Source organism: Notolepis coatsorum (assembly GCF_963971535.1).
Source record: "Notolepis coatsorum genome assembly, chromosome: 15".
NCBI classification, from domain to species: Eukaryota; Metazoa; Chordata; class Actinopteri; order Aulopiformes; family Paralepididae; genus Notolepis; species Notolepis coatsorum.
The window spans coordinates 6,718,203-6,743,594 of record NC_140179.1 but is presented as its reverse complement, the minus strand read 5'-3'; the positions used below and the strand labels follow the sequence as shown (position 1 = coordinate 6,743,594).

The 25,392-nt window shown below is 43.2% G+C and overlaps 1 protein-coding gene across 1 annotated transcript in view; it reads left to right on the top strand.

Moving 5' to 3' along the window:
* Positions 1-526: 526 nt before the first annotated feature.
* LOC311241650 (uncharacterized protein) overlaps positions 527-25,392 on the top strand; it is a gene marked incomplete at its 3' end in the record, with an annotated part of 40,201 nt that continues 15,335 nt past the window's right edge. Inside the window, exon 1 of the mRNA XM_084330526.1 lies at positions 527-587. Coding sequence (XP_084186652.1) covers positions 581-587 — 7 coding nt within the window. The 5' untranslated portion in view covers positions 527-580. The remainder of the gene's footprint in view (positions 588-25,392) is intronic.

Genomic DNA, 25,392 nt, shown 5'->3' with positions numbered 1-25,392 from the left:
GGGTCGCGGCCAATCAGAGGAACCCGGAAACCGAAATCCGAGTAAATCCGTTGCGGAAGTGATACACGCAGGCGGGACAGTTTCCCCCCACGCTGCAGTTGCGTAGCAACAACAGACAGGAAATTGACTTCGAGAATCGGTTATGCTTAGAGTGTATCTTTAGAGCAGGGTGATAGACCACCAGCCCTGATTCCAAACTCGAAGCAAAACAGACTTCGAAAGTGGGCGACTTCGAAAGAGGTTCGAAACAAGGCGGACATTAATAAAATGTTCAATCAATCAATCCAATAACACACGCTCACTTAAAACAGCGCACCTCCGAGCTGCTTATATAGAAAGTAGGTTTGTACTAGGTTCGTGGCTGCCACAGGCTTGCCCAGTGAGAGGATACTCCGGCGCTGCAGCTGGACCCTATTGCTGGGATTCAGAACACCGGAAGGGTCGCGGTGGTCTGTCGCCGTTCGGCACGCATGCGCATTGCAACCACATAAGGAGCTGCGTCATCATTCCTCCTCTACGACCGCGGCCCGATGCGGACCTACACTCCTTTACCATCACTTATCTTTTATCAAACTGGATAATGCCAGGTAGGCAATGTTTTAAAATGTCTTACACCTTTTACAAGTGATGCTATACTGGTGTTTCTGCTGTATTGAGATAACTGGTAACACGCCACGCACGCGCGCGGGTACGTGCATGCGCACAGAACAGATTTTTTCTTTTTTGAAATAGCGAAGCTGAAAAAGGTAGCAGGAACATTAAAACAGAGAACATTAGAACATATAAAATTAGTCAACTGAATGCTTTGTATCTTGTTTGCTAATTCAGGTTAAAGACAGCCGATTTAACCAGCATATGAGCAAGACTGTCTTATCTGGTGTATGTTATGATGAATTGAAAATGGGGGACCCTGATGTAAACAAGACGAAAGTCTTTCTCTGGTCTGCATCCCCTTAACAATTGTATGTATTGAGCTGTACTGTACTGTACCCGGGCGTTGGAGGTCGTGCAGGTATAGCGAAACTAAGTTTGCTTTGGATAAGCTGAAGCTGCAACTTTCTTCTCTTGGGGAGCGGCGGTGGCATTGATTGATTGATTGATTGATTGAAAAGTTTATTAACAGATTGCAGAATGGGTACAGTACAGTACAGCTCAATACATACAATTGTTAAGAGGATGCAGACCTGAGAGACTTTCGTCTTGTTTCCATCAGGGTCCTCTATTTTCAATTCATCATATGACACACACGACATACAGATAGACAGTACTGCTACATCTATACATTTATGACATACCAGATTTTCAAATGCAGTACTGTTTGTGATACTAAAAAAAATCCAGAAAAAGAGTGTATATACATTTGACATAGAAACTGTGCATTGGGGGAGGTTGGGTAGGTGGGGTGGGGCTGTACATGGGGGGGGGGGGGGGTTGGGTAGGGGGGGAGGACACACTGTACATTGGAATACTGACCTACATTTGACATAGAAACTGTACATTGGAGGAGGTTGGGTAGGTGGGGTGGGGTTGGGTGGGGCTGTACATTGGAGGGGGGGGGGGGTTGGGTACATTGGAATACTGACAAAGCCATGCTTGGTCTTTATTGTACAACTGGGTTAGGACATTTGTAGTGGCCAGTTTTGAATTGCAGTCTCCCGTAGGTGTTCTTTGAGTGTTTTTGAAGGTGGGTAGTGATTCACATTCCTTTACAGCTTTGGGTAGGGCGTTCCACATTGTTGTGGCATAATTGCGAAACGTGTTTAGTCCCTTGTTTGAGCCGAATCTGGGTTTTACATGATTTGTGGAACTCCCTCTGGTGTTGTGATCGTGGTATTCACTGACCTTTGGGAAGTATTTTGACATGTACATGGGTACCTTGGTCGTGTAGTGTATCTTGTAGACCAGGCCCATTGCAAGTTGCTGTACTCTGTCGTCTACTCTAAGCCATCCTAGGTTGGCAAAGTGTGCAGGGGTGAGGTGGGTTCTAGGAGTCAGGTCAAGCAGTAGTCTGACTAGTTTGTTTTGAGATGTTTGTAATTTGGTTTTTAGTGCCTTTGAGGTGCTTTGGTACCATGAGGTGCAAGCATAGTCGTAGTACCCTTGAATGAGTGCTCCTGCCAGAGTCTTCAGGGTATTCTTGTTTACCAGGGAGGAGATCCGGTACAAGAATCGAGTTCGTTGATTGACTTTTTTTATTACATTGGATGCCATTTTGTCACAGGAAAGATTAGCCTCTAGGATGGAACCCAGGTAGGTAATTTCATCTTTCCTTGTGACAATATTGTCACCCACTGTAACTGAGAAGCCGTCGGTCTTGCTGAGTTTGTTATTTGAACCGAAGAGAATGGACTCTGTTTTGCCCATGTGTAATGATAGTTTGTTGTCGGCGAGCCATATGCAGATTTTGCCTAGTTCCGAGCTGAGGGTTTTTTCAACCTGTAACTTGTTCTTGTCAGAGACCAGCAGGGCTGAGTCGTCCGCAAACAGGAACAAGTTGCAGTCACAAGCTGACGACATGTCATTTGCATAAATTAGGAACAGTAGTGGTCCTAGTATGCTTCCTTGTGGAACACGACAGTTCACTGTGAGGGGGGGGGGGGGGGGGATAGGGTACCGTTTACCTCTTCCAGTCCGTTACCATTTCCAGTTTGAAATCGTCTTTGTGGACGCCTAGGTTCTTGTAGTATGCTACTATGTGTTCTACCCCATACTGCCCTGAGTGGGAGGGTAGTTTGTTTACCAGTGTTGTGGCTATGTTTGTGAAGAAAGTGTTTATGTAATTGGCTAAATCCAGTTTGTCTGTGATGAGCGTGTTGTCCGTCTTTATGTTTATGTTTGAGAACCTGGTTTTAAGTTTTTTACTGCAGCCTAGTTGATTATTGAGTAATTTCCAAAGTTCACGTGGTTTATTTTTGTTTTCCTCAGTTTTGTCATTGATATTTTTTTTTGCAGTTTTTATCATGGAGTTTAAGTCATTTCTTAGTCTGTTTCTTTCTAGTTTGAGTTCAGTCACGTGGGCTTGGAGTTCACTGCTCGTGCTTTTGGTAAGCTTTGACTGACTTTTTTTACGAAATTCAGAGAATTTTTTGTCTCTTTGTCCCTGGCATCGTTGGTTCAGGTTGCGTTGCAGGTAGGAACATGATACTGTTGTCAAATGATATGTTTATATCTGTTTGTATTTGCGGGCGGGGGCGTGGTTGAAGACGCGCTTTTGTTATGGGTGGCCACTGGCCGGGTACTTAGCGCACAACGAATGGATAGAGCGCATCTTTGTGTGCGCGACTGCGCGTACACGCGAGTACACATCCGTGCGCGATCGCGCGTACTTCTGCCTCAGTGATCTAATAATACACTGTGTAACCGTGTGTGTGCACGACTGCACCCCTGACTACGTGTTGGTGGTGTTTAGGCTTTGGGTGATAGTTGTTAGCTTCAACAAATATGAGGTACTTTGAAATACCCAGTAACTAATAATCTATCACGAACTGGAGTTTCCTGTTCCTTCGCTCTCCATGTTCAATGTAGAGGGTTCTGTTTCTTCGTCATCAGTGTTTGTTCAATGTAGAGGGTTCTGTTTCTTCGTCATCAGCAGGCCTGTACACTGCGATGATATGATCGCGAATTGCCCCTTTAATTGGCCGTTGCGATTGGTAAATATTATCTGGGGGCGGGCTTGCGAGTAGTGCTTTCAAGCCTTGCATTCGCATTTCACTCCTAAATTATCCAAGGCGTGTGATGACGCCACTCACGCGAGCTGTCAGTGCGACACAATGTCGTGGTGCTATGAAAGAATCTGTCGGCAATGAATGAACTTACTGCGATCACAGATAGCCTGAGTGAAAAAAAAGATTTGCGTGTGGAGTGAATCTAGGTCACGCTATATACTTGGTACTTGTAGTCTATCGTGCGATTAAAGACCATGTCCCTATCTGCGTAGTCTATACATCCAACACCAAATCCCATAATTCCTAGCAAAACGAAACTGAATGTGGCCTCTCTTCCTTTCAATATGGACTATTGCATCGCCAAAGAAGCACCTCATTTCAATACATTTAAGATACAAATTTTGCTCTGCAAGAACAACGGAGTGGATATCCGTCCATCTTATGACAACCACGTCCGATGTGGAGAGATGATAAGATGATGATGATTGACGTGATGATGTGATGATTGATTGACGGGGACACGGACACTTCTAACGTTCAGGTTCAGCCATGCATTAGGTGAGTAGTAGTAGCCCACTATTAGGACGTGAAATACTGTCTACTTAAATTTATAAAATATCAACCTATCTATATCTAATAATGAGACAATATGCAAATAAGATAATACTAATAATTGTCACGGTGTCCCCGTATATGAAATGAAAGTGGCTTGCAACTTTACTGGCTGTCACAAACTGTTTATTTCTCGTTTAGCATAGTATTACATTCCACTTCTATAAACAATCAAAGTCCTACCGTAAGAGCCTCATACGGGTCAATTAAACCTTTTTGATTAGTCTTTCCTTCGAGCTAAGTTGGACTGAACATTTCACTGTCAAAAGCGCAAATGTAAATAAGGTTGCGTCGCAACACGGTTTTCAAAATAAAGGTCACATATACAAATACCTCTCAATTCTTACTAAAAAAAGTCCCGGATATACATAAACATTAATTGGCATAGATCTCTATAAACGGCCCAACACATTGATCACTTTAGGCACACCCTGAAACCAGTAACATCACAAATATGAAGCAGGTAATTACCCATACAAATAATAAACCTTTCATGGGGTTATTTACAATAATAATTCATTTGATTTCTAAAGCACTTTTCATTGTGAAACAAATGTATGCAGAGTTTCTTGTCCTCCTGATTAATGCAATGGTGTGTGTGTGTTGTGGTGATCTCATTCAAGGAGCACTACACAAGCGCGCACACACACACACACACACACACAGTTTGTTGTTTTTGTTCTATTAGTGATTTACACACTTTCTCGGTTGGTTCATTATAAAAGATACAAACCTGAAAACAAACGCACTTAAATGTTAAATAAAAGGACCACAGTAATGAGGCAGGAGGAACATATTTTTTTAATAATGGTAAAATTGTTATTTAAAAATGTGCCCCTAAAAAATATTTTTTGCCCCTAAATGTCTCATTTAGGGGCAAGTGTGCCCCTAGTGAAAAAGCTTAGCGTACAGCCCTGATCAGTGTTTGTTCAATGTAGAGGGTTCTGTTTCTTCGTCATCACGACTCATATCTTATGTATTTATCCACACAAAGAACGCCCAATCCGTTTTGTTTCTTTTATGTGAATAGTTTATTTACAATAAGTGAACCAAACCACTGACGGCTAACTGATGACAGCTGACAGCTAGGTATACGTGCTCGGCTTCCCGCCACTGCGTCATACCGTCATGTCTTTACGTACTGCAAGTACAAAACACAAGACTTAGAATAGAGTTGCACCACATTTCCAATACAACACATGCATAATGAACGTATAGGCTACTCACTTTAACACAAAACACAACAACCATAACATATGATCCCATTTTCAACATATGAGAACATATATCAACACCCCCACTTGTTCTCATCATCTCAAGCCGAAAATGACGATACTCATGTTAGTTTCCAAAAAAGAAACTCTTTAATTTATTAAACTTGAACTTAACTACCGGTTTTGTAAGTGTCTGCAGCCATATCTTCTGTTGGGCAGTAAACAATATAAATGTTCCCTTCGGTGACTGCCTCACGAATAAAGTGATACTTTACATCAATGTGTTTGGACCTCTGTCTGTTCACTGGGTTCTTACTGAGTGCAATGGCCCCCTGGTTGTCTTCATGAATCTTTGTACAACGGTAGACTCTCTTATCCATGTCATTTAATAGTTGAGTTAGATACATGCTTTCCTGAGTAGTAGTAGCTAGACTGATGTATTCAGCCTCACATGTTGAGAGTGCTACTGTTGGGTTGTTTCTTTGACTTCCAGGATATTGCAGGGCCTTGTTTAGTCAGGCTAAAACAGTATCCTGTTGTACTTTGTCTATCTTCCACAGAAGATGCCCAGTCAGAATCACTGTAAGCTATAAGACTTAAGTCTTCATCTGATTTCTTGAAGCACAACTCGTAGTCACTGGTTCCTTTAGGTATCTCAAAACATGTTTAGCAGCTACTAAGTTCTCGGTTTTTGGATTTGCCAGTGTTTGTGATAATAATTTACTAACAATCCAGCTAATATCTGGTCGGGTACAAGTCATTGCATAGATCAAACTGCCTATGATCTCACGGTATTCTTACGTACCCCTGTGGGGAGACGCAACACAAGGCCACAGACAGGGTAGGTGAGGGTGCAGTGACACAAACGCATGAGACAATTTGCAAAATAATAATATTTATTTTACAAAGTCAAGATCAGCAACACAGAGAGCACCAAATTAAATATCAAAAAGAAATAACCCACCCCCCCTTACAGGCGCGGACGCCGCAAAGTACAGGTGGTGGTGCTCACTCTAAAGCTGGTGTCTTTAACAGTAGGTCACCTACGTGATGCAAAATGTAGACCCAGGGTATCTTCCTGCCCTCAATGTCCCTGTGTGCGAAACAAAAGGTTAACAAGAAAAACAATCACCATAGGCTGGGTGGCACAAGGAATAAACAAATACACAAACAGGTTATGGGTAAAACAGAAATGTACAACAAACTAAAGAACACAAACACAATGGAGTGAACCAGAGCTTTCGCCAGCTCTATCAAATGTACCTCTACCTGGACATCTCAACCTGGACATCTCTACCTGTACATAATAGAGCATTAACTAGCTCACACACCAAACATGAGAGCAATAGAGCATTAACTAGCTCACACACCAAACATGAGAGCAAATAGAGCATTAACTAGCTCAAATATACATACCCCACATACAGTGGCAAATGGCAAAACAGGGCCAACAGTATATATACCCCACACAGGGTTTGGTCCACGCAGGCACACACAGAATTATCACCAAAGACAGAGAGACACCCACCACCACACTGAGCCAAAAGAGCTAACCAACACGGCACACAAAATGGGTATATGAAGGGAGAGTGGATGTTGATTGCAGAATCAGCTTCACCTGCCGTTGCACTGGGGTGAGTTGCTGATTGACCAGCTGGCTGCTGGTGCTGCAACTGGGAGACACCTGAAAATGGGATATGTTACACAGGAGGGAGACAAAAACAGAACAACCAAAACATGCCTATATACACACACAACAGATAACATACATTACTCCCTCTATATACATACATAAGGACACCGTCCGTAACAGGGATTAACATTGTTGTTGTCACTCTCCTCAATTCTATCAACTTCCACTTTTAATTCACATGGTGTATATCTAGGTTTACAGTTTGACATTCCAAATCTATCAAACTTTTTTAGAATGTATGTTTTCTGATACATTTTTATTTCTTCTCCCTTTTGTTCAAACTGAATGCCCAGGAAGTATGATATTTTGTAGTTGTGTAGTAGTTGGCGCCGAGGAGAGTGGCAGCCTTTTCATAGCAGCTCCCACCCCCTTTACTTCTTATCGCGTTTACTACTTTCTTAATTATTCTTTTTGTGATTATACTTACTTAATAGGTGTATAAGTGACTGTGCGTTGCTTTAGACCAAGTTAAGGCATTTGTAACAACTTCTGTGAAGTTAGCTGAGTTAGGCAAGTTCGGTCGAGCACAGCTCTGAACAATGGACAATAACACCGGCGGCGGGCTGGTTTACCCGCGGCAGGACAACAACAACAACAACAGCAACAACGGCGGGCTGGTTTACCCGAGGGAGGCTCTCCTCTGCTTTCGAAACAGAGTTGCAGAACCACCGAGGAATCTACCAGCCGAAATAAGGATTCGCAGACGGGGAAATCGAGCTGGCACGAGCGTGAAGGACAGGATACAGGACAGCAGGAGATTCAAGCCTTACCTGCCCGCTGTCGTCATGGGGAACGTGCGATCGCTGGTCAACAAGACCGACGAGCTCTCAGCCCTGATGATCAACCAGCGTGAGTACAAGGAGGCAAGCCTACTGTGCTTCACCGAATCCTGGCTGAACGAGAACATCCCGGACAGTGCAATAGAACAGGAGGGCTTCACGGTGGTGCGCGCCGACCGGAGTAAACAGAGCGGCAAGCGGAGAGGCGGAGGGCTTGTTGTCTTTGTTAACTCCAAATGGTGCCACCCGGGGCACATCACCATTAAGGAACGTATCTGTTCCCCCGACATTGAACTATTGGCACTGAGTCTGCGGCCATACTATTTACCGCGAGAAATAACACGCGTCCTGGCTCTCACTGTTTACATCCCACCCAGCGCGGCGGCGGCGCAGGCGAGTGACGTCATACACTCCACCGTCGCGGCGCTTCAGACAAAACACCCGGATGCATTTATTTTTATCAATGGGGACTTCAACCATGTCAGACTGAACAAGACCCTGACAAACTTCACCCAGTATGTCACCTGCAAAACCAGGGGAGACAAAACTCTGGACCTCCTGTATGCAAACGTGAAGGAGGCTTTCAGTGCGACTTCCCTGCCCCCCCTCGGCCAGTCAGACCACAACCTTGTGAGGCTTGTATCCACATACACGCCTCTCATTAAGAGACAGCCTCCGACCACCATGTCTGTCCCACAGTGGTCTGACGACGTCGAGGAGGAGCTACAGGAGTGTTTCAGGTCGACAGACTGGGATATGTTTGAGAGGGCTTACGGTAGGGCTGGACGGTATGGTCTAAAATGTATATCACGGTATCATTTGAAGTGTAGACGGTAACGGTATATATCACGGTATATTAACTTATCTTAAAATGTATTATGCTTCCTCAGGCGCCTAAGGAAGTTCCAAGTCAGTCAGAAGATCCTTAGGAACTTCTACTCATGTACAATAGAGAGCATCCTGACCGGCAACATCACCTCCTGGTTTGGGAATAGCACTGCACAAGACCGTAGCAGACTACAAAGAGTGACACGTTCAGCCGAACGCACAATTAGAGGGGGGCTTCCCACCCTCCAGAACATTTACAACAAGCGGTGCAAGGGGAAGGCTAAGAGAATTATTAAGGACTCGAGCCACCCGAACAACTGCCTCTTTGAACTGCTGCCGTCAGGCAAGCGATACCGGAGTCTTATGGCGAGCACAGAAAGACTCAGAAGGAGCTTCTATCCCCAGGCCATCAGGCTGCTAAACGAAAATAATCGCTAAACGAACAATAATCACTATGCAACAACCATCAAATGCACACAGCACACACACCCACACGCACACACTCACTCAAACAAACAACACACTGCAGCACCCACTCTCCACACTTTAGATCACACAAACACACTTACACTTTATATTTATTGATAAAGGATTTGCACTACAACTCGTACACCTACTGTGAATTGTACCTAAACTGCACCTCGTCCATTTATGCCTTGCACTATATTGTATTGTATATTAGTACACTGCACAGTATTGTATATTGTATGGTAACTACGTCTACGAACATTGTACATATGTCAAAACTGAACACTGTGACCTCTTTTTTTACTTCTAATTTTTACTATGTTTTTATTTCATACTTATCTTGTCATGCACAGTCTCTGGAGCGCAACAGTAAGAAGCATTTTGTACAAAAGTATTCTGTACTTCTGTATGACAACTATTAAAGAAACTTGAAACTTGAAACTTGAAAACCCCTGGCAGCTATTACTGTACTATTGTATTACTAGGACATATTTCACATAGTACAGAGGTATTTTTTTGTCATTGTTGAAATAATAATAATACAAAAAGAAGTATTCTGTTACAGCTGCTGAGCTATATACTATAGCTAATGTCCATCAATATATTCCTTTGGAATGAAATAGGTTCAAGAATCGAATCAGGATTGTTAGCAGAGAGAGAGAGATAGAGAGGGAGGGGGAGAGAGAGAGTGAGGGGGAGGGATGCTAGGGGTGGAGCCGGCGTTGGCTTGCTGAGGCTACATCAACAGGCTGCTAGGAGCTAGCTAACATTAGCTTTCTGAGGCTACATCAACATTTAACATTACTTAAGATTTTAGCGCGACGTGGCCATTCCAGAATGGCGAGGATGCAAAGCATGTTAGACCATTGGACTCGTCGCAGAGTTTACATTACACATAGAAACTGCGCGACTCACGAGAGAAGTTGCCACACAGCTGTGTGCAACGCAGGGCTGAAGTGCTAGTTTGCTTCTAGAATTGAAGGTCCGCTCTGTTCCGTGTCTATTATGAAATGACAATTGCGCGTTGACATGCCCACTACGCAAAGCCTCTGTGCTCCTAAATTATTTTTCCAGTTTGCACATATCGATTTTTAGGGGGAAATCAGAGTGAAATAGTCGCACTGTGGAGCCCTGTCTCGGCGGGCTGGCGTTGGCTCCGCTCCTGGCAGCCCCCTCCCTCCACACTGTGTTGCTCTACCGGTCACAAGGTATAGTCTAAATCCATACCGTAGCGCAAATTCATACCGTTTATACCGTATACCGCTTATACCGTCCACCCCTAGCTTACGGTGATGACATTGATGGACTATCCCACTGCATCACAGACTACATCAGGTTCTGTGAGGAGAGCATCGTACCCACAAAGAGGGTACGCTGCTTCTCAAACAATAAACCCTGGATTAGCAAGGACATTAAACACCTGCTAAACAGGAAAAAGAGGGCCTTCATGGCAGGGGACACTGAGCAGGCCAGGGCTGTCCAAAGGGAGCTCAAAAAAGAGCTAAGGGCAGCCAAGGTCAGCTACAAGGACAGGCTGGAGGGCAGACTACAGGCCAACAACACCAGGGAGGTGTGGGCGGGGGTCAGGAAGATCACTGGTTTCAAACAGCAGGGCACAGCTGTGGAGGGCCCTCCAGAGCGTGCAAACGAGTTCAACTCGTTTTTCAACCGCTTTGACCAGAGTGGCCTCCCCACACCCCTCCCCCCACCCATCGACACCAGCACCAGATCACACCTACAAAGCAGCCCCCCCACCCCCCACCCACCCACACCCATCAGCAACGGCACCCCAACACCAGCAGACTGCCCACCACCCCCAACCCTGACGATCACAACCAGTCAGGTCAGTAGGCAGCTCTCCAAAATTAATGTAAACAAGGCCAGAGGACCGGACAACACCAATCCCAGGGTGCTCAAGGTATGTGCAGAGCAGCTGGCAGCACCGCTCCAGCATCTTTTCAACCTCTCCCTGAGGCTGGAGAGGGTGCCCCAGCTCTGGAAGACCTCCTGCATTGTCCCGGTGCCCAAGAAGGGACGTCCCAGCACCCCCAACGACTACAGGCCAGTCGCTCTGACGTCACACGTCATGAAGACGTTTGAGAGACTGGTCCTGCAACACCTCAAGCCCCTGGTGCGTGACTCCCTCGACCCCCTGCAGTTTGCATACCAGGCAAACATCGGGGTGGAGGATGCCATCATCTACATGCTCCACAGAGCGTACACGCACCTGGAGAAGCCGCGCAGCTCAGTGAGGATTATGTTCTTTGATTTCTCCAGCGCCTTCAACACCATCCAGCCGTCACTGCTAGCGGAGAAGCTCTCTGCGATGCAGCTGGAGCACGGCTTGGTGGCCTGGATCAAGGACTACCTCACTGAGAGGCCACAGTACGTCAGACTAAAGGACAGTCAGTCTGACGTACTGGTGAGCAACACCGGCGCCCCCCAGGGAACTGTGCTGTCACCCTTCCTCTTCACCCTCTACACCTCAGACTTCTGCCGCAACTCCAGCGGGTGCCACCTGCAGAAGTTCTCAGACGACTCCTCCATCGTAAGCTACATCACCGACGATGATGAGGAGGAGTACAGAGCCCTGGTGGAGAGCTTCGTGGGGTGGAGCGACAGCAACCACCTCCAACTCAACACCAGTAAGACCAAGGAGCTGGTGGTGGACTTCCGGAGGGGCAAGAAGAGGCCCCCCCCGATTCCCATCTCCATCCGAGGGGTGGATGTGGAGATGGTGGACTCATACAAGTTCCTTGGGGTACACCTGAACAATAAACTGGACTGGTCGGACAACACAGAGGCCCTCTACAGGAAGGGACAGAGCAGGCTGTTCTTCCTGAGGAGACTCGGGTCCTTCAATGTGTGCAACAAACTGCTGCAGTCTTTTTACCAGTCTGTTGTGGCCAGCATCCTCTTCTATGCTGTGGCATGCTGGGGAGGCTACATCAACTCAAGGGACACCAACAAGCTCAACAAGCTGGTGAGGAAGGCTAGCTCCGTGGTGGGAGTCGAGCTACCTAGACTTGAGGTGATGGTAGAGAGGGGGATGATAAGGAAGCTGGATGCCATCATGGAGAACCCCTACCACCCCCTCTACGACGAGCTAGTCAAGATGAGAAGCTCGTTCAGCCACAGACTCATCCCCCCCCGACACTCAACTAACCGCCTCGGACAGTCCTTCATACCAGCGGCCATCAGGCTCCACAACAGTGGGCAGCGACTAGCAGCCTCCAGGCCCCACAACAGGGGGCAGCGACAGCGACTGCTACCAGACATTGACCTGGGACTTATAGGAACCCAAGGGGGACAAAGTAGACTACCCTGGTACTTTGATTAATGTATACTCAGTAGATAGTAAATGATAACACTACCTCTTGCATACTGCACCTCATGTGACACTGTGAATAATGTGAATATTCCTCAGCTAGTCAGATAGTAAATTATATTGACCATATTGATCAAATTGTTTACACTGCCTGTGTTGTCTTTTACTACCTGTATACTGTGTTGTTTTACTACCTGTACCCCTCCCCCCTCCCCCCCATGCTGCTATGATGCCTGAATTTCCCCAAGGGGATCAATAAAGGAATATCTTATCTTATCTTATTTTCCCCAGATCCTTCATGTTAAACTGGGCTTTCATGTTTTCCTTGAAACTGTTCAGAAGTTCGTTACTGCTAGCGGCGATGATTAAATCATCGACCCAGATTAGTACGATAATAGTTTCATCACCCATCTCTTTTCTACACAGTGATCAGATAGATTTCTTGTAAAGTTGTCTTTCTCTAGATCAGTGCTTCTCAAACTTTTTCTGTCAGGCCCCCCTTTGGCGGACCAAAATATCTTGGGCCCCCCCCCCCCTCGCCCCAACAAAATAGTCATGAAATGGGCCATGTTTAAATGTATTGAAATAACACCAATATTGTGACCTTTCAAATTGACGACACCTTCCCTCGCGAGAGCCACCTTGCCTCGCTGTGAAACAGCACTGCAGAATGGTCAGCTCCCATCTCCTCACACAGCCCAGAGAACAGGCGCGCTTTCAGCGGTCGGGTTTTGATGAAATTTACCACGTTTATAACTTCTGTCAACCTCATTCAGCTCAGGGCTAAGCTGTCTTGACCCTGGGCCTCTCTGTGAATTTACAGTGCGTCCATTGCGTGTTTGGCGAGACCCCCTTGATGAGCGCCTGTAGCCCCCTCCTTTTCCCTGCCATGGCCTGCGCACCGTCAGAGCAAAAGCCCACACAGTTCTCCCATTTCAGTCCATGTTCTGTCAGGTAACTGTCAATAATTTTGAAGAGCTCATCAGCTGTCGCTCTGTTTTTGACATATTTGCAAAACAGCAGATCTTCACTCAGTGACTGGGAATTTACAAAGCGAACATAGAAAATAAGCAAACAGTCTTTATTGCTGTCAGTCTTTGACAAGGCAACACGCATGTCATCCTCAAGGCTCAACTTGGCCCTATATTTTGTTTTCAGAGCTGTCATGGATGAAAAGCCAGCTTCACACATATGTGGTGCTGAATGGTATCAACACCTTAACTGCTGCATCATGAGATACTTGGTACTCAGCACCACACTCTGAAACTAGCTCTCCAGGTGGTATCAGATGAGATTTCAATGAGTTCTTCCAAGAGTTTGGATGGAGATGTGTCAGGAAGCTTTGTCTCAATATTGTCTGTAAAGTTTTCTTTTATCGAGTAACTTGGTGATCCTTTTCTGTGTTTTATTAAATAATGATTTTCAGATTTTGAGAAATTGTCAAACTTATCCAAATATGGTATTTTCATGGAGAACAGTGCAGCTGCAACAGATAGCACTTTAGTGATAATTTTCTGTAATCCAAAAAAAAAGAGAAAACATTTTTAATCTCAAGGCCCCCCCTGTCATGCCTCTGCGCCCCCCCTGGGGTAGGGCTGCAACTAATGACTATTTTGGTAGTCGACTAATCGAAAACCAATTATATATAAAAAAAAAAAGAGAGAATATATATATTTTTTTTATAACTACCTATCTTTGTGGAAGTGGCTTCTCAGCTCTGGTCCAGCTGAAGACGGAGCAGAGGAACAGATTGGACATTGAGCATGACCTCAGAGTTGCTTTGAGACTCTTGTCAGGACCAAACAACATCCCCAGTTATCCCATTAGTTCCCCCAAACTTACTGTCGGTCTGTTATGTTAACACTTTAAGTGCCGAAAACGTGTTTAGGCGTCCTTCCCCGCCATGCTCAAGTTGCAGAGGACGCCGTAACTCGTCTTTAATATCAATATTTCAAAAATCTGTGATCGGAATCATATTTTCCATCCGCAGCCTTCACACACAGTTCTGAGCTCCTCTCAATCCTCTAGCGGTTCAAGAGCGCCATCTGGTGGCCGATCGGCAGAAGCGCCAAACAGGAAGTTATGTGGATGAAGTGCTGATCACCCATATTACTTCCGGGAACTCGCTATAGGTCCCGGGACTCCATCTTGATACACTGGACATCGATCGGTTGCAAATAACTCGATAAACAACATGATTTGGACATATATAGTATTATACAACCTGGAAATGGACCGGGTATTTCGACATCCCATAATGGAAAACTGTCTACCCCACGCTGATCGCCCAACGGCCCGCGGAGACTGGGGTGAGTTTTAGCGTGTAATATTACCGTGTTCGACACTAACTGCTATGATGAACATTTGACCCACATTAGATGAATGGTATAACGCTGCCCACGGAATTATAAACGCCCCCTCACCCATCCGGTCAACATCAGATGACGTGTAGTAACTTCCAGAAGTCCGTCCAGTTGGATTCTTTTATATCGCGCCGATTGCTATCAAACTGTATTTGATCATCAATATAATGCATTTGGGGCTATAAATCACGTTCTGGAGAAAGCTGCAGAAAGAGATGAAAACATACTTATACTTTAGATGATATTTTAGTATGAATATGTGAATGAAAAAGTTTAACGTTCATACACCCTGAACAATACATATAGGACATTGAATGGGCCCTAATAATGGCAATTTAGCAATATAATTTAAAAAGTTATAGCCCTGCAAAGAAGGGGAACTTCTCCATAGACAAATAGAGCTGGCAAGGGATGGTATATCATGAATTTAGCCTTAGGCAATCAAAGTGTTAAGCTAAGAAGTCTTCAGCTGGCTGGACCAGAGCTGAGAAGCCACTTTCACAAAGATAGGTAGTGCAAAAAAAAAAAAAATTATAATTTTTTTTTTGTTTTTTAATGACTAATCGACGCAACAATATCTCGTCGACGACTTTTCATAATCGACTTTGTCGATTATGTCGACTAATCGTTGCAGCCCTACCCTGGGGGGCGCGCTCTAGATGATCATTTAGGAGTTTGTACCAGTTCCTTCCGGACTGTTTCAGACCATAAAGGGATTTCTTTAATTTACATACCAACTTCTTCCCAGTCTCCGATACCTCTTCATAACCAAATCAAAAATTCAAATCAAATCAAAAATAACCCTCAGGTTGTTCTAGGAATATGTCTTCCTCTATAGGAGCATGTAAGTATGCCGTTTTGACGTCCATCTGATGGACAATGAGCCTGAGGTCATCTTGTACTGCGACCTGCATCAATGCCCTTACTGACGTAAGGTTTGCTGTTGGAGCAAACGTCTCATGGTAGTCTATGCCTTCTGTTTGGTTGTAACCCTTAGCAACGTATCTAGCTTTATATATTTAGCCTCTTTCAGCATTTTCTTTAATGGCATAGACCCATCTACCCCCCACTGTGTTCCTGCCCTCAGGCAAAGAGGTCAGTTCAAAAGTGTCATTTTCTTTCAGTGAGTCGATCTCATCGTTCATCGCTTGTTCCCATCTGGGTGACTCTGGTGACCTCAGAGCTTGTCTATAGGTTTGAGGGACTCCACAAACCGCCCTGTAACAGTAATCGGTTACATCATCATCTGTAAAATCTGATACATAGTCGTGTAAGTATTGTGTTTCCTCCTCTCTCTTTTTGGATAGTGGCGTTTTTCACTAGGACTAGGTTTTGGATCTGCATCGTTTTCATCCTGTTGATCTGTATCTGTATTTACAGTCTTGTCGCTCCCCTCTAGAACCTGACTCTGTGTTCTCCTCACCCTGTGGCTGTGGTACATGAGTGCTGTTCTTACTACCAGACTCTCTGCCTTGTGTCAGGAATTCTGTATCATCCTCATCAGTGAGTCTGTTGTTCCACACTGTTCTTTCTAATGAATTTTACTAGCCTGTGTTTTGATACCTCTCCTGTATGCGGTTTGTATACTAGGTATGCCGGGCTGTTTTTACTGTATCTCACAAATATCCCCTTTTCACATCTGGGGTCGAGTTTCTTATGATCGTGTTTATATGCATAACACTCGGAGCCGAACACCCACATTTTTGAGAGGTCTGGTTTCTTTCCTGTTAACATGAAGTAAGGGGTATTTTTGGTCCTTTCGTTGTAGCATCTATTTCGCATGTGAGCTGCATTTTGTACAGCATCTTTGGTAATCTCTTTTCTAATAATTGGCACCTTCCCATTTCAAATAAAGTCCTAAACTGTCTCAGCTGTGCCGTTTTGATGAGGGGAATAGGGGCATGATGTCTCATGTCTTATCCCTCTATCTCTCAACAGTAACTGAAAGGAGTTGCTTGTGTATTCCGTACCGTTATCTGACCGTATGGTCTTGACTTGACCATATGGTGCACTATCTGCCAGGAATCTTTCAGTTGCTAATGTTGTTTCACCCTTGTTTTTGAGGAAATAAACAGACACTGCTCCTGAGAAATCATCTGTGAATGCGATTGCATATCTATGTCCATCTTGAGTAGTTGGGTCAATAGGCCCTGCTAAGTCAGTGTGAATTAACTCTAGGGGGGCACTAGCTTTTGCATCAGGTTTCCTATTTCTGTTGTTGGTCAATTTTCCTTCAGTACAGACACTACAGTCTATCTTAGTTATCTTCATACCCTCTACCACCTTTGGTAATTTCAACACATCTACGTTACAATGACCCATGATCTCATGCCAAGTTTTTACATCACAAGTTAAGCTCACTTTGTCTCTGGACATCATATCATTAATTGAATGATCAACACATGTTTCATTATTTACCGTTTCCAGGTAGTACAGTCTCTCATGCTGCTCTATGCGGAAAACAGCGCCATCTTTGTTGATGACCAGGTTCTGTCCTTCTTGGAATGTCACCTTGTCTCCGTCTGCTGTGGCTGCTTGTACGGAGAGTATGCTCTGTGGATACGATGGGATGAACAGCGCATTCCTCAGTGTGATTCCGACGCATCTTCCTTCCGAGTCCTGTAGGAATACCTCTGCATCGCCTCGTTTCATTGCCACATTGTTCATCCTGGTCCCGTCAGCTAGTTCCATGTAGTGTGACTTTGGGTCAAATGTCTCGTCAAATCTTGTGAACTTGTTTTCCTCTGTTATGATGTGGGATGTAGCTCCGCAGTCTACGATTAGTCCGTTTCTTCTGATAGTGTCTGGGAGGAATCCTTGACTGACTGTGAATACAAATGTATGTTCTTCACGTTCTTGTCTGTCCGCAGTCTGTTTTGCGTCATCTCTCTGCTGGGGTTTTCTCCTGCATGTCTCATCGCTGTGTGTAGAACTTTTATGGTAGTTACACCACTTCGCTACACTGGTTCCTTTTTGCAGACACTCTCTTGTTATGTGACCACGGCCTCCGCATCCTAACACGTCACCGATGATACGTTTACTTTCATCACTGTCTGATTTTTCTTTAGTGTCAAACTTTTCTGTTTCCTCGTAACTCCGTAGTTTCCTTTTGAACTGGGTAAATGTCGGTTCATCACTGCTCTGTGTCGTATGGATGGCAAAAGGCTTATACGTATCTGGAAGTCCTTTTAGAATCATGGCTATAATTAGCCCGTCACTAATAACTTCCTTTGCATTTCTTAGGGAAGTTACTGCCTTTTCAGCTCGAATGATATAATCTGTCACCGTTTCAACAGACTCTTTCTTCAGTGACGTTAGTTCTGTGTACAGGGCAATAATTCTTGGCTTACCCTGACTTGCGTAATGACTTCGTAGTATTTCGAGTGCTTTGTTGCCATCATCTGTCGCCTCTCATAACCAACGGTAGACTTTTGTCATCCAGGAATTGTATTGGCTCTGCGTAGCATTTTTCGTTCTTCTCTTCATCTGGACCGTCCTCACTGGTGCAGAGTATCGTGTCTTTTAGTCCCATCATTCTCATGTGGCCGAGAAACTTCACTTCCCAAAGCTCCTAATTGTTTTCATCTCCGTCTAAAACTAATCTCTGCCATCTTCCTCCTGCGGTACCACCATGCCTGGGCCCATAACCTGTAGAGTTTCCTGTTCCTTCGTTCTCCATGTTCAATGTAGAGGGTTCTGTTTCTTCGTCATCAGTGTTTGTTCAATGTAGAGGGTTCTGTTTCTTCGTCATCACGACTCATATCTTATCATATGTATTTATCCACACAAAGAACGCCCGATCCGTTTTGTTTCTTTTATGTGAATAGTTTATTTACAATAAGTGAACCAAACTGCTCCTCCATTACAAACACCACAAACACTCCCAGCTGTGACACACCATTTTCACCCGTGCGCACTGACAGCTAACTGATGACAGCTGACAGCTAGGTATACGTGCTCGGCTTCCCGCCACTGCGTCATACCGTCATGTCTTTACGTACTGCAAGTACAAGAACACAACACAAGACTTAGAATAGAGTTGCACCACATTTCCAATACAACACATATGAACGTATAGGCTACTCACTTTAACACAAAACATAACCATAACATATGATCCCATTTTCAACATATGAGAACATATATCTCAACACAAGTTCATGTTCAGGGATTTCCTAAATAGGCCAGTGGACCAGTAAGTTAAAATCGTGCAACGATTGTTGTCGAAATTGATAAAGTAAGCGACGATAGACATTTACGATACGTAAATTAACATAAGTACATATAAGTTAATTATCTTATATATCTGTGATCGGTACATAGAACTATCCTACATTGATTGAAAATTGTATTCAGATTGCAGAATGGGTACAATACAGTACAGCTCAATACACACAATTGTTAAGGGGATGCAGACCAGAGAAAGACTTTCGACTTGTTTACATCAGGGTCCCCCATTTTCAATTCATCATAACATATGACATACCAGATTTACAAATACAGTACTGTTTGTGATACAAAGAGTCTAAAAAAGAGAGTATATTTGACAAAGAAACTGTACACTGGAGGAGGTTGGGGGGGTTGGGTAGGCGGGGGGTGGGTGGGTAACTGTACATTGGATTATCGACGAAACCTTACTTGGTCCCAAGAATTATTGTATTATTGGGTTAGGACATTTACTGTACATTGCAGGGGGTTGGGTTAGGTCATTTACCGGGTCCAGTTTCGAATTGCAGTCTCTCGTAGGTGCTCTTTGAGAGTGGTTTTGAAAGTGGGTAGTGATTCACATTCCTTTACAGCTGTGGGTAGGGTGTTCCACATTCTGTGGCATAATTACGAAACGTGTTTAGTCCCTTGTTTGAGTCGAATCTGGGTTTAACATGATTTGTGGAGCTCCCTCTGGTGTTGTGGTTGTGGTATTCACTGACCTTTTGGAAGTATTTTGACATGTACATGGGTACCTTAGTCGTGTAGTGTATCTTGTAGACCAGGCCCATTGCAAGTTGCTGTACTCTTGTCGTATATTTACCAGAGAGGAGATCCGGTACAAGAATCTAGTTCGTTGGTTGACTTTTTTTATTACATTGGATGCCATTTTGTCACAGGAATGTCTGTCTGTGTCTGATTAGTGTCTGTGATCAGTACATGAAACTATCCTACATGTATGTGGTCAGTACATAGAACTATCCTACATGTCTGTGATCAGTACATAAAACTATCCTACATGTCTGTGATGATCAGTACATAAAACTATCCTACATATTTAAACAAACACACTGTAGCACCCACTCCACACACTTTATAGCACACACTCACTTTAAACAAACACACTGTAGCACCCACTCCCCACACTTTATATTTATTGATGAAGGATTGCACTACAACTCGTACACCTTACTGTAAATTGTACCTAAATTGTACCTCATCCCATTTCTGCTTTGCACTATATAGTATTGTACATTAGTACACTGCATAGTATTGTATATTATATGGTAACTCAGTTACGTCTATTCTGCATCGAACATTGTACATATGTCTATACTGAACACTGTGACCTCATTTTCTACTTCTAATTTACATGCTATACTATGTTATTTGATACTATCTTGTCTAGCACAGTCTCTGGAGCGTAACAGTAAGAAGCATTTTGTATGAAAGTATTCTGTACTTCTGTATGACAACTATTAAAGAAACTTGAAACTTGAACTTGAAACATGTCTGTGATCAGTACATAGAACTATCCTACATATCTGTTGTCAGTACATGGAACTATCCTACATATCTGTGGTCAGTACATAGAATTATCCTATATATCTGTTGTCAGTACATGGAACTATCCTACATATCTGTGGTCAGTACATAGAATTATCCACACCTGCCTTTTTCACATCTTGAACGACGCAAAGTTATCTGCTCTTTGGTAAGTCATTATTGTAACATGTCACATATCCAATGTGTTGTTTGCTTAAACCTTGACTAAACCTTCTCAGTTTGTGATTGTTCTGTTCCGTTAGAACAATCATATTTTACATTGCATGGTTTGGAGAGCTACATTAGAAGAGACTCAGGGCTAGATCCACAAAGAATGGATTGCACGGAACAAGTTGCACCCTTACTTAAAATTCATTATGAATTGAAAATGGGGGACCCTGATGTAAACAAGAGGAAAGTCTTTCTCTGGTCTGCATCCCCTTAACAATTGTGTGTATTGAGCCGTACTGTATTGTACCCATTCTGCAATCTGTTAATACAATTTTCATTCAATCAATCACCGTGCAGATTGATTGATTGAATGAACATTTTATTAACAGATTGGAGAATCTTGCTCTGTGCAATCCATTCTTTGTGGATCTAGCCCTCAGAGTTTAGTGTAAAAGTGAAAATAAGACGGACTAAGTAAACACGCTCTAGCCTAAAGCTAACATTTCCTTTTTTCTTTTTTCGTTTCAAACCTTTATTTCAACTTGTTAGGAAGTGGATGTTTCCCTCATTTAGATTAGATTAGTTGTCATTATACAGTACAACCAAAATAAATTTGGCAGATTTAGGCTATTTTCGGTTTGATTGATTGATTGAACATTTTAATTAACAGATTGCAGAATGGGTACAGCAGTGTTTCCCACAGGATTTTGTGAGACTATGGTGGGTAAACCTCTGCCCCTCTGGGGGCATGCCCACCCACCCCCCCCCCCCCCAAAAATATACTGGATTACTATTACGACTACTACCACTGCCAATACTACTGATGCATCCCTATTGGCAAAAAAATAAAGATTTATTTTTTCTTAAATTTTTTTTTAATTACATAATTTATTTTGGTTCATTATAAAACTGTGGCGGGCCGCCACAGTCTAGGTAATTAATGGGAAACACTGGTACAGTACATTACAGCTCAATACACACAATTGTTAATTAGGAGTACATTAGGAGGGGGTGGGAGGGTGTTCGGACATTTACAGAGATCCTAACAGAAAATATATACATACGGGGGAGAGGAGACTGTACATTGGGAGGGGGTGCAAGCATAGGGAGGGGGGGGGTTGGGCATTTACAGGGGCCAGTTTCGAATTGCAGCCTCCCGTACATAAGGCTGTCAAAGTTAGCATGTCATTAACTTATTTAATCCTACCCCTTTTCCACTACTCAAATTAGTGTACTAATTTAAAACCTTACAAAACAAATATATACAGTATATTTATGCAAAACAAAAAAACAAAAGTCAGATGTAAAACATGAAAGAAAAAAAAAAAAAATGTAAACACCCGTGAATGTCAAATCCCTTCCTCATCCCTGTACCTCGTGAAAATAATTTCCTTATAATTCAGTTTGAATTGTCTCATGTTTGGACATTGCTTTAGCACCACACTCGGACCGTTCCACAGTTTCACTCCACATATGGCAATGCAGTGTCCACATATGTAAATTAGCCATTGTTTTTGGTTCTGGCCCACCATATAATGGCTTGGAAAAAATTTGGCCCAAGGCCAAACTTAATTACAGACCCCTGATATAAGTCAACATATAGGACACTCAATCAATGATCAAATGAAAAACATATAAGTCAACATATAGGACACTCAATCAATGATAAAATAAAAACAAGTCAACTCTGTAGAACGCCTTCAGGATCTTGGTTGTCATGCCGAACTTCTTCAGCCTCCTCAGGTGGTAGAGGCGTTGTTGTGCCTTCTTTACCACATGGTTAGTGTGGACGTCCCAGGTGAGTTTGTCAGTGATGTGAACACAGAGGAACTTAAAGCTGCTGACTCTCCAGCTTCTCTCCCCCTCTCCTGTAGTCTATGACCAGCTCTTTGGTCTCGTCCACGTAGAGAGAGAGAGTTTGTTCTCCTGGCACCACTTTGCCAGGTTGTCAACCTCCCTGTTTTGTCTGTAGGCGTATTGGTGTTTGTCCAGGCTGAGCGGTAGGTTGCTGTTGAGCAGTATCTTGATGTGCTTCTCAAAGCATTTGCTCAGTATGGGGGTGAGAGCAACTGGGCACCAGTCGTTGAGGCCCGTTACCTTGCTCTTCTTTGCTACTGGCACAATGTGGGCTGATTTGAAGCAGGAGGGGACTCCACTCAAGGAGAGGGACGAGTTGAATATGTCTGTGAACACCCCCGCCAGCTCCGCCGCACATGCTCTGATAACCCGGCCTGGGATTTGTAGAGCCATATGAAATCCGTTTTATTATTTTCCAAATTCCATAATTTTTTTTCCCAAATTCAGTTTTTCCCGTTTTTAATATTTCAGAATTCTGTATTTTGCTTTTTATGCTCATTTTACCATCAGAAATAGTGTCTAATAAGTGGGAATGAATAAATGTCCACAATTGAACAAGATATAACAGTCCATTTAATGTTTTTAAGTGCTGCAAAAGAAATACACATTTCAAGTGTAAACAATAGATACAGCTAGCTACTACTGACATTATCACAATGGCAATGTCAGTAGCCTAGCTATAGTATATTGTGATGCAATATAGTAATGCATAATTTAGGCACCTTTAGTTTATTTCGTTTATAAAGGACGGTGTATAATGACAATCGTTTGCATTAAACAAATGGATGGGTGCACTAGATTTAGCTAGAAGCTATCATTTCCATCTAATAGTCCTATGTACTGTAACGTTTAGGGCTGTCTTAAATACTTCGAAGCTTCGTTCGATGGCACAAGCTTCGAACATAAAAAAAAATCGAAGTTTAAAAAAGAAAAAACCTGTTTTTTATTTTTTTTTTTACTTCGGTGTGTGTGTGTGTGACTGTGTGTGTGCATGGGGACATTGGGTGGGGCCGGGGGACAAATACACTGGAGGAAAGTAACCCAGCTCAGCACTGCCCAAATTATATCATCACTATTGCCTGTTTGAACTTTGAAGGATATCATCCTCAAACACATATACACCACCTACACGCCTATTCTCAGTCCTTGCCCCACAATGGTGGAATGAACTACCCACCCCAGTTAGGACAGCCGAATCCCGTCCAATCTTTCGCCGTCGACTAAAGACGCACTTCTTCAACCATTATCTGAAATAAAATTAAAAAAATTAAATTAAAAAAATCTAACCCTAACTAACCTTACTGTCATGCACTTGTCCTAATAAACTAACCTACACTGTAACACGCAACACTTTGATGAATATTGTTACTCAGCTGATAGAGTTGTATCCTTCCTGATGACCTGTCGTACAGAACTTGTAAGTCGCTTTGGATAAAAGCGTCAGCTAAATGACTAAATGTAAATGTGAATGTAAATGCCTTGTAGAATTCCACACATAAGAAAGAAAGATACTGGGATGAATAAACAAAATAGGAAATAAAATGTAGAAATGCATGCAATACATAAATAAATATGAATCTCCATATATGAAATGGAACATTTAGATAAGGTGCTACTGAGATGTTTTGGTGAGTTCTTTGTTTTTTTGTGGAAGTAGCCCTTCTTAAAAATGCATGAACATTCACTGATAATTGGTCTGTAGTGGAGTCTACAAGGTCTACATTGCCGGACCATGTAGAATCCGGACCTTGTAGACTGACATAATTCTGTGCATAGTTTAGTCTACACAGGCCATATTTCAAATAATCAATCTTACTTCATTCATCTTAAACATTCTTGATTTGGGGGATTGGTAGTTCCCATGAAATCTGAAGTTGTTCAAACGACAACAGCGATCCACCTTGAATTAAATCACACAGCCGTGTTGGCTGCGTCACAGTCACGAAAGGGGCTACTTAATTCATTAATCCAATCCACTTTATTTATAGAGCACATTTAAAAACAACAAAGTTTACCAAGTGCTGTACAAGTCCCACAACATAAGATAAAAATATATATATATATATATATATATATATATATATATATATATATATATATAAAAAAAATCTTTTTTAATTCGAAGCTTCGAATTAAAATCGAAGCTCGGCCCCGAAGCTTCGATTGCCAAAAAAAAATCGAAGGTCAGCCCTAGTAACGTTACATAGATATTTAAGTTTATTTCGTTTATAAAGGGCAGTGTATAATGACAATTGTTTGCATTAAACAAATGGATGGGTGCACTAGATTTAGCTAGAAGCTATCATTTCCATCTATAGTCCTGTGTACTGTAACGTTACATAGCTATTTAAGTTTATTTAGTTTATAAAGGACAGTGTGTAATGACAATCGTTTGCATTAAACAAATGGATGTGTGCACCAGATTTAGCTAGAAGCTATCATTTCCATCCTATGTCCTAACGTTACATAGCTATTTAATCACAATAGTGTTGCACATGTTTTTGCGGGTCCAGTCCACGGAACGTTGACAGAATTTGCAAAACACCTTATCGCCGGAGGCATAAATGTCATTAGGATACTGTTCTGCTCTGAATTGAGGGCTTATTGCGGAATTTCTTAGCTTCTTGACGATGTTAACATCAAAGCAGCCAGACGCTTGAGCA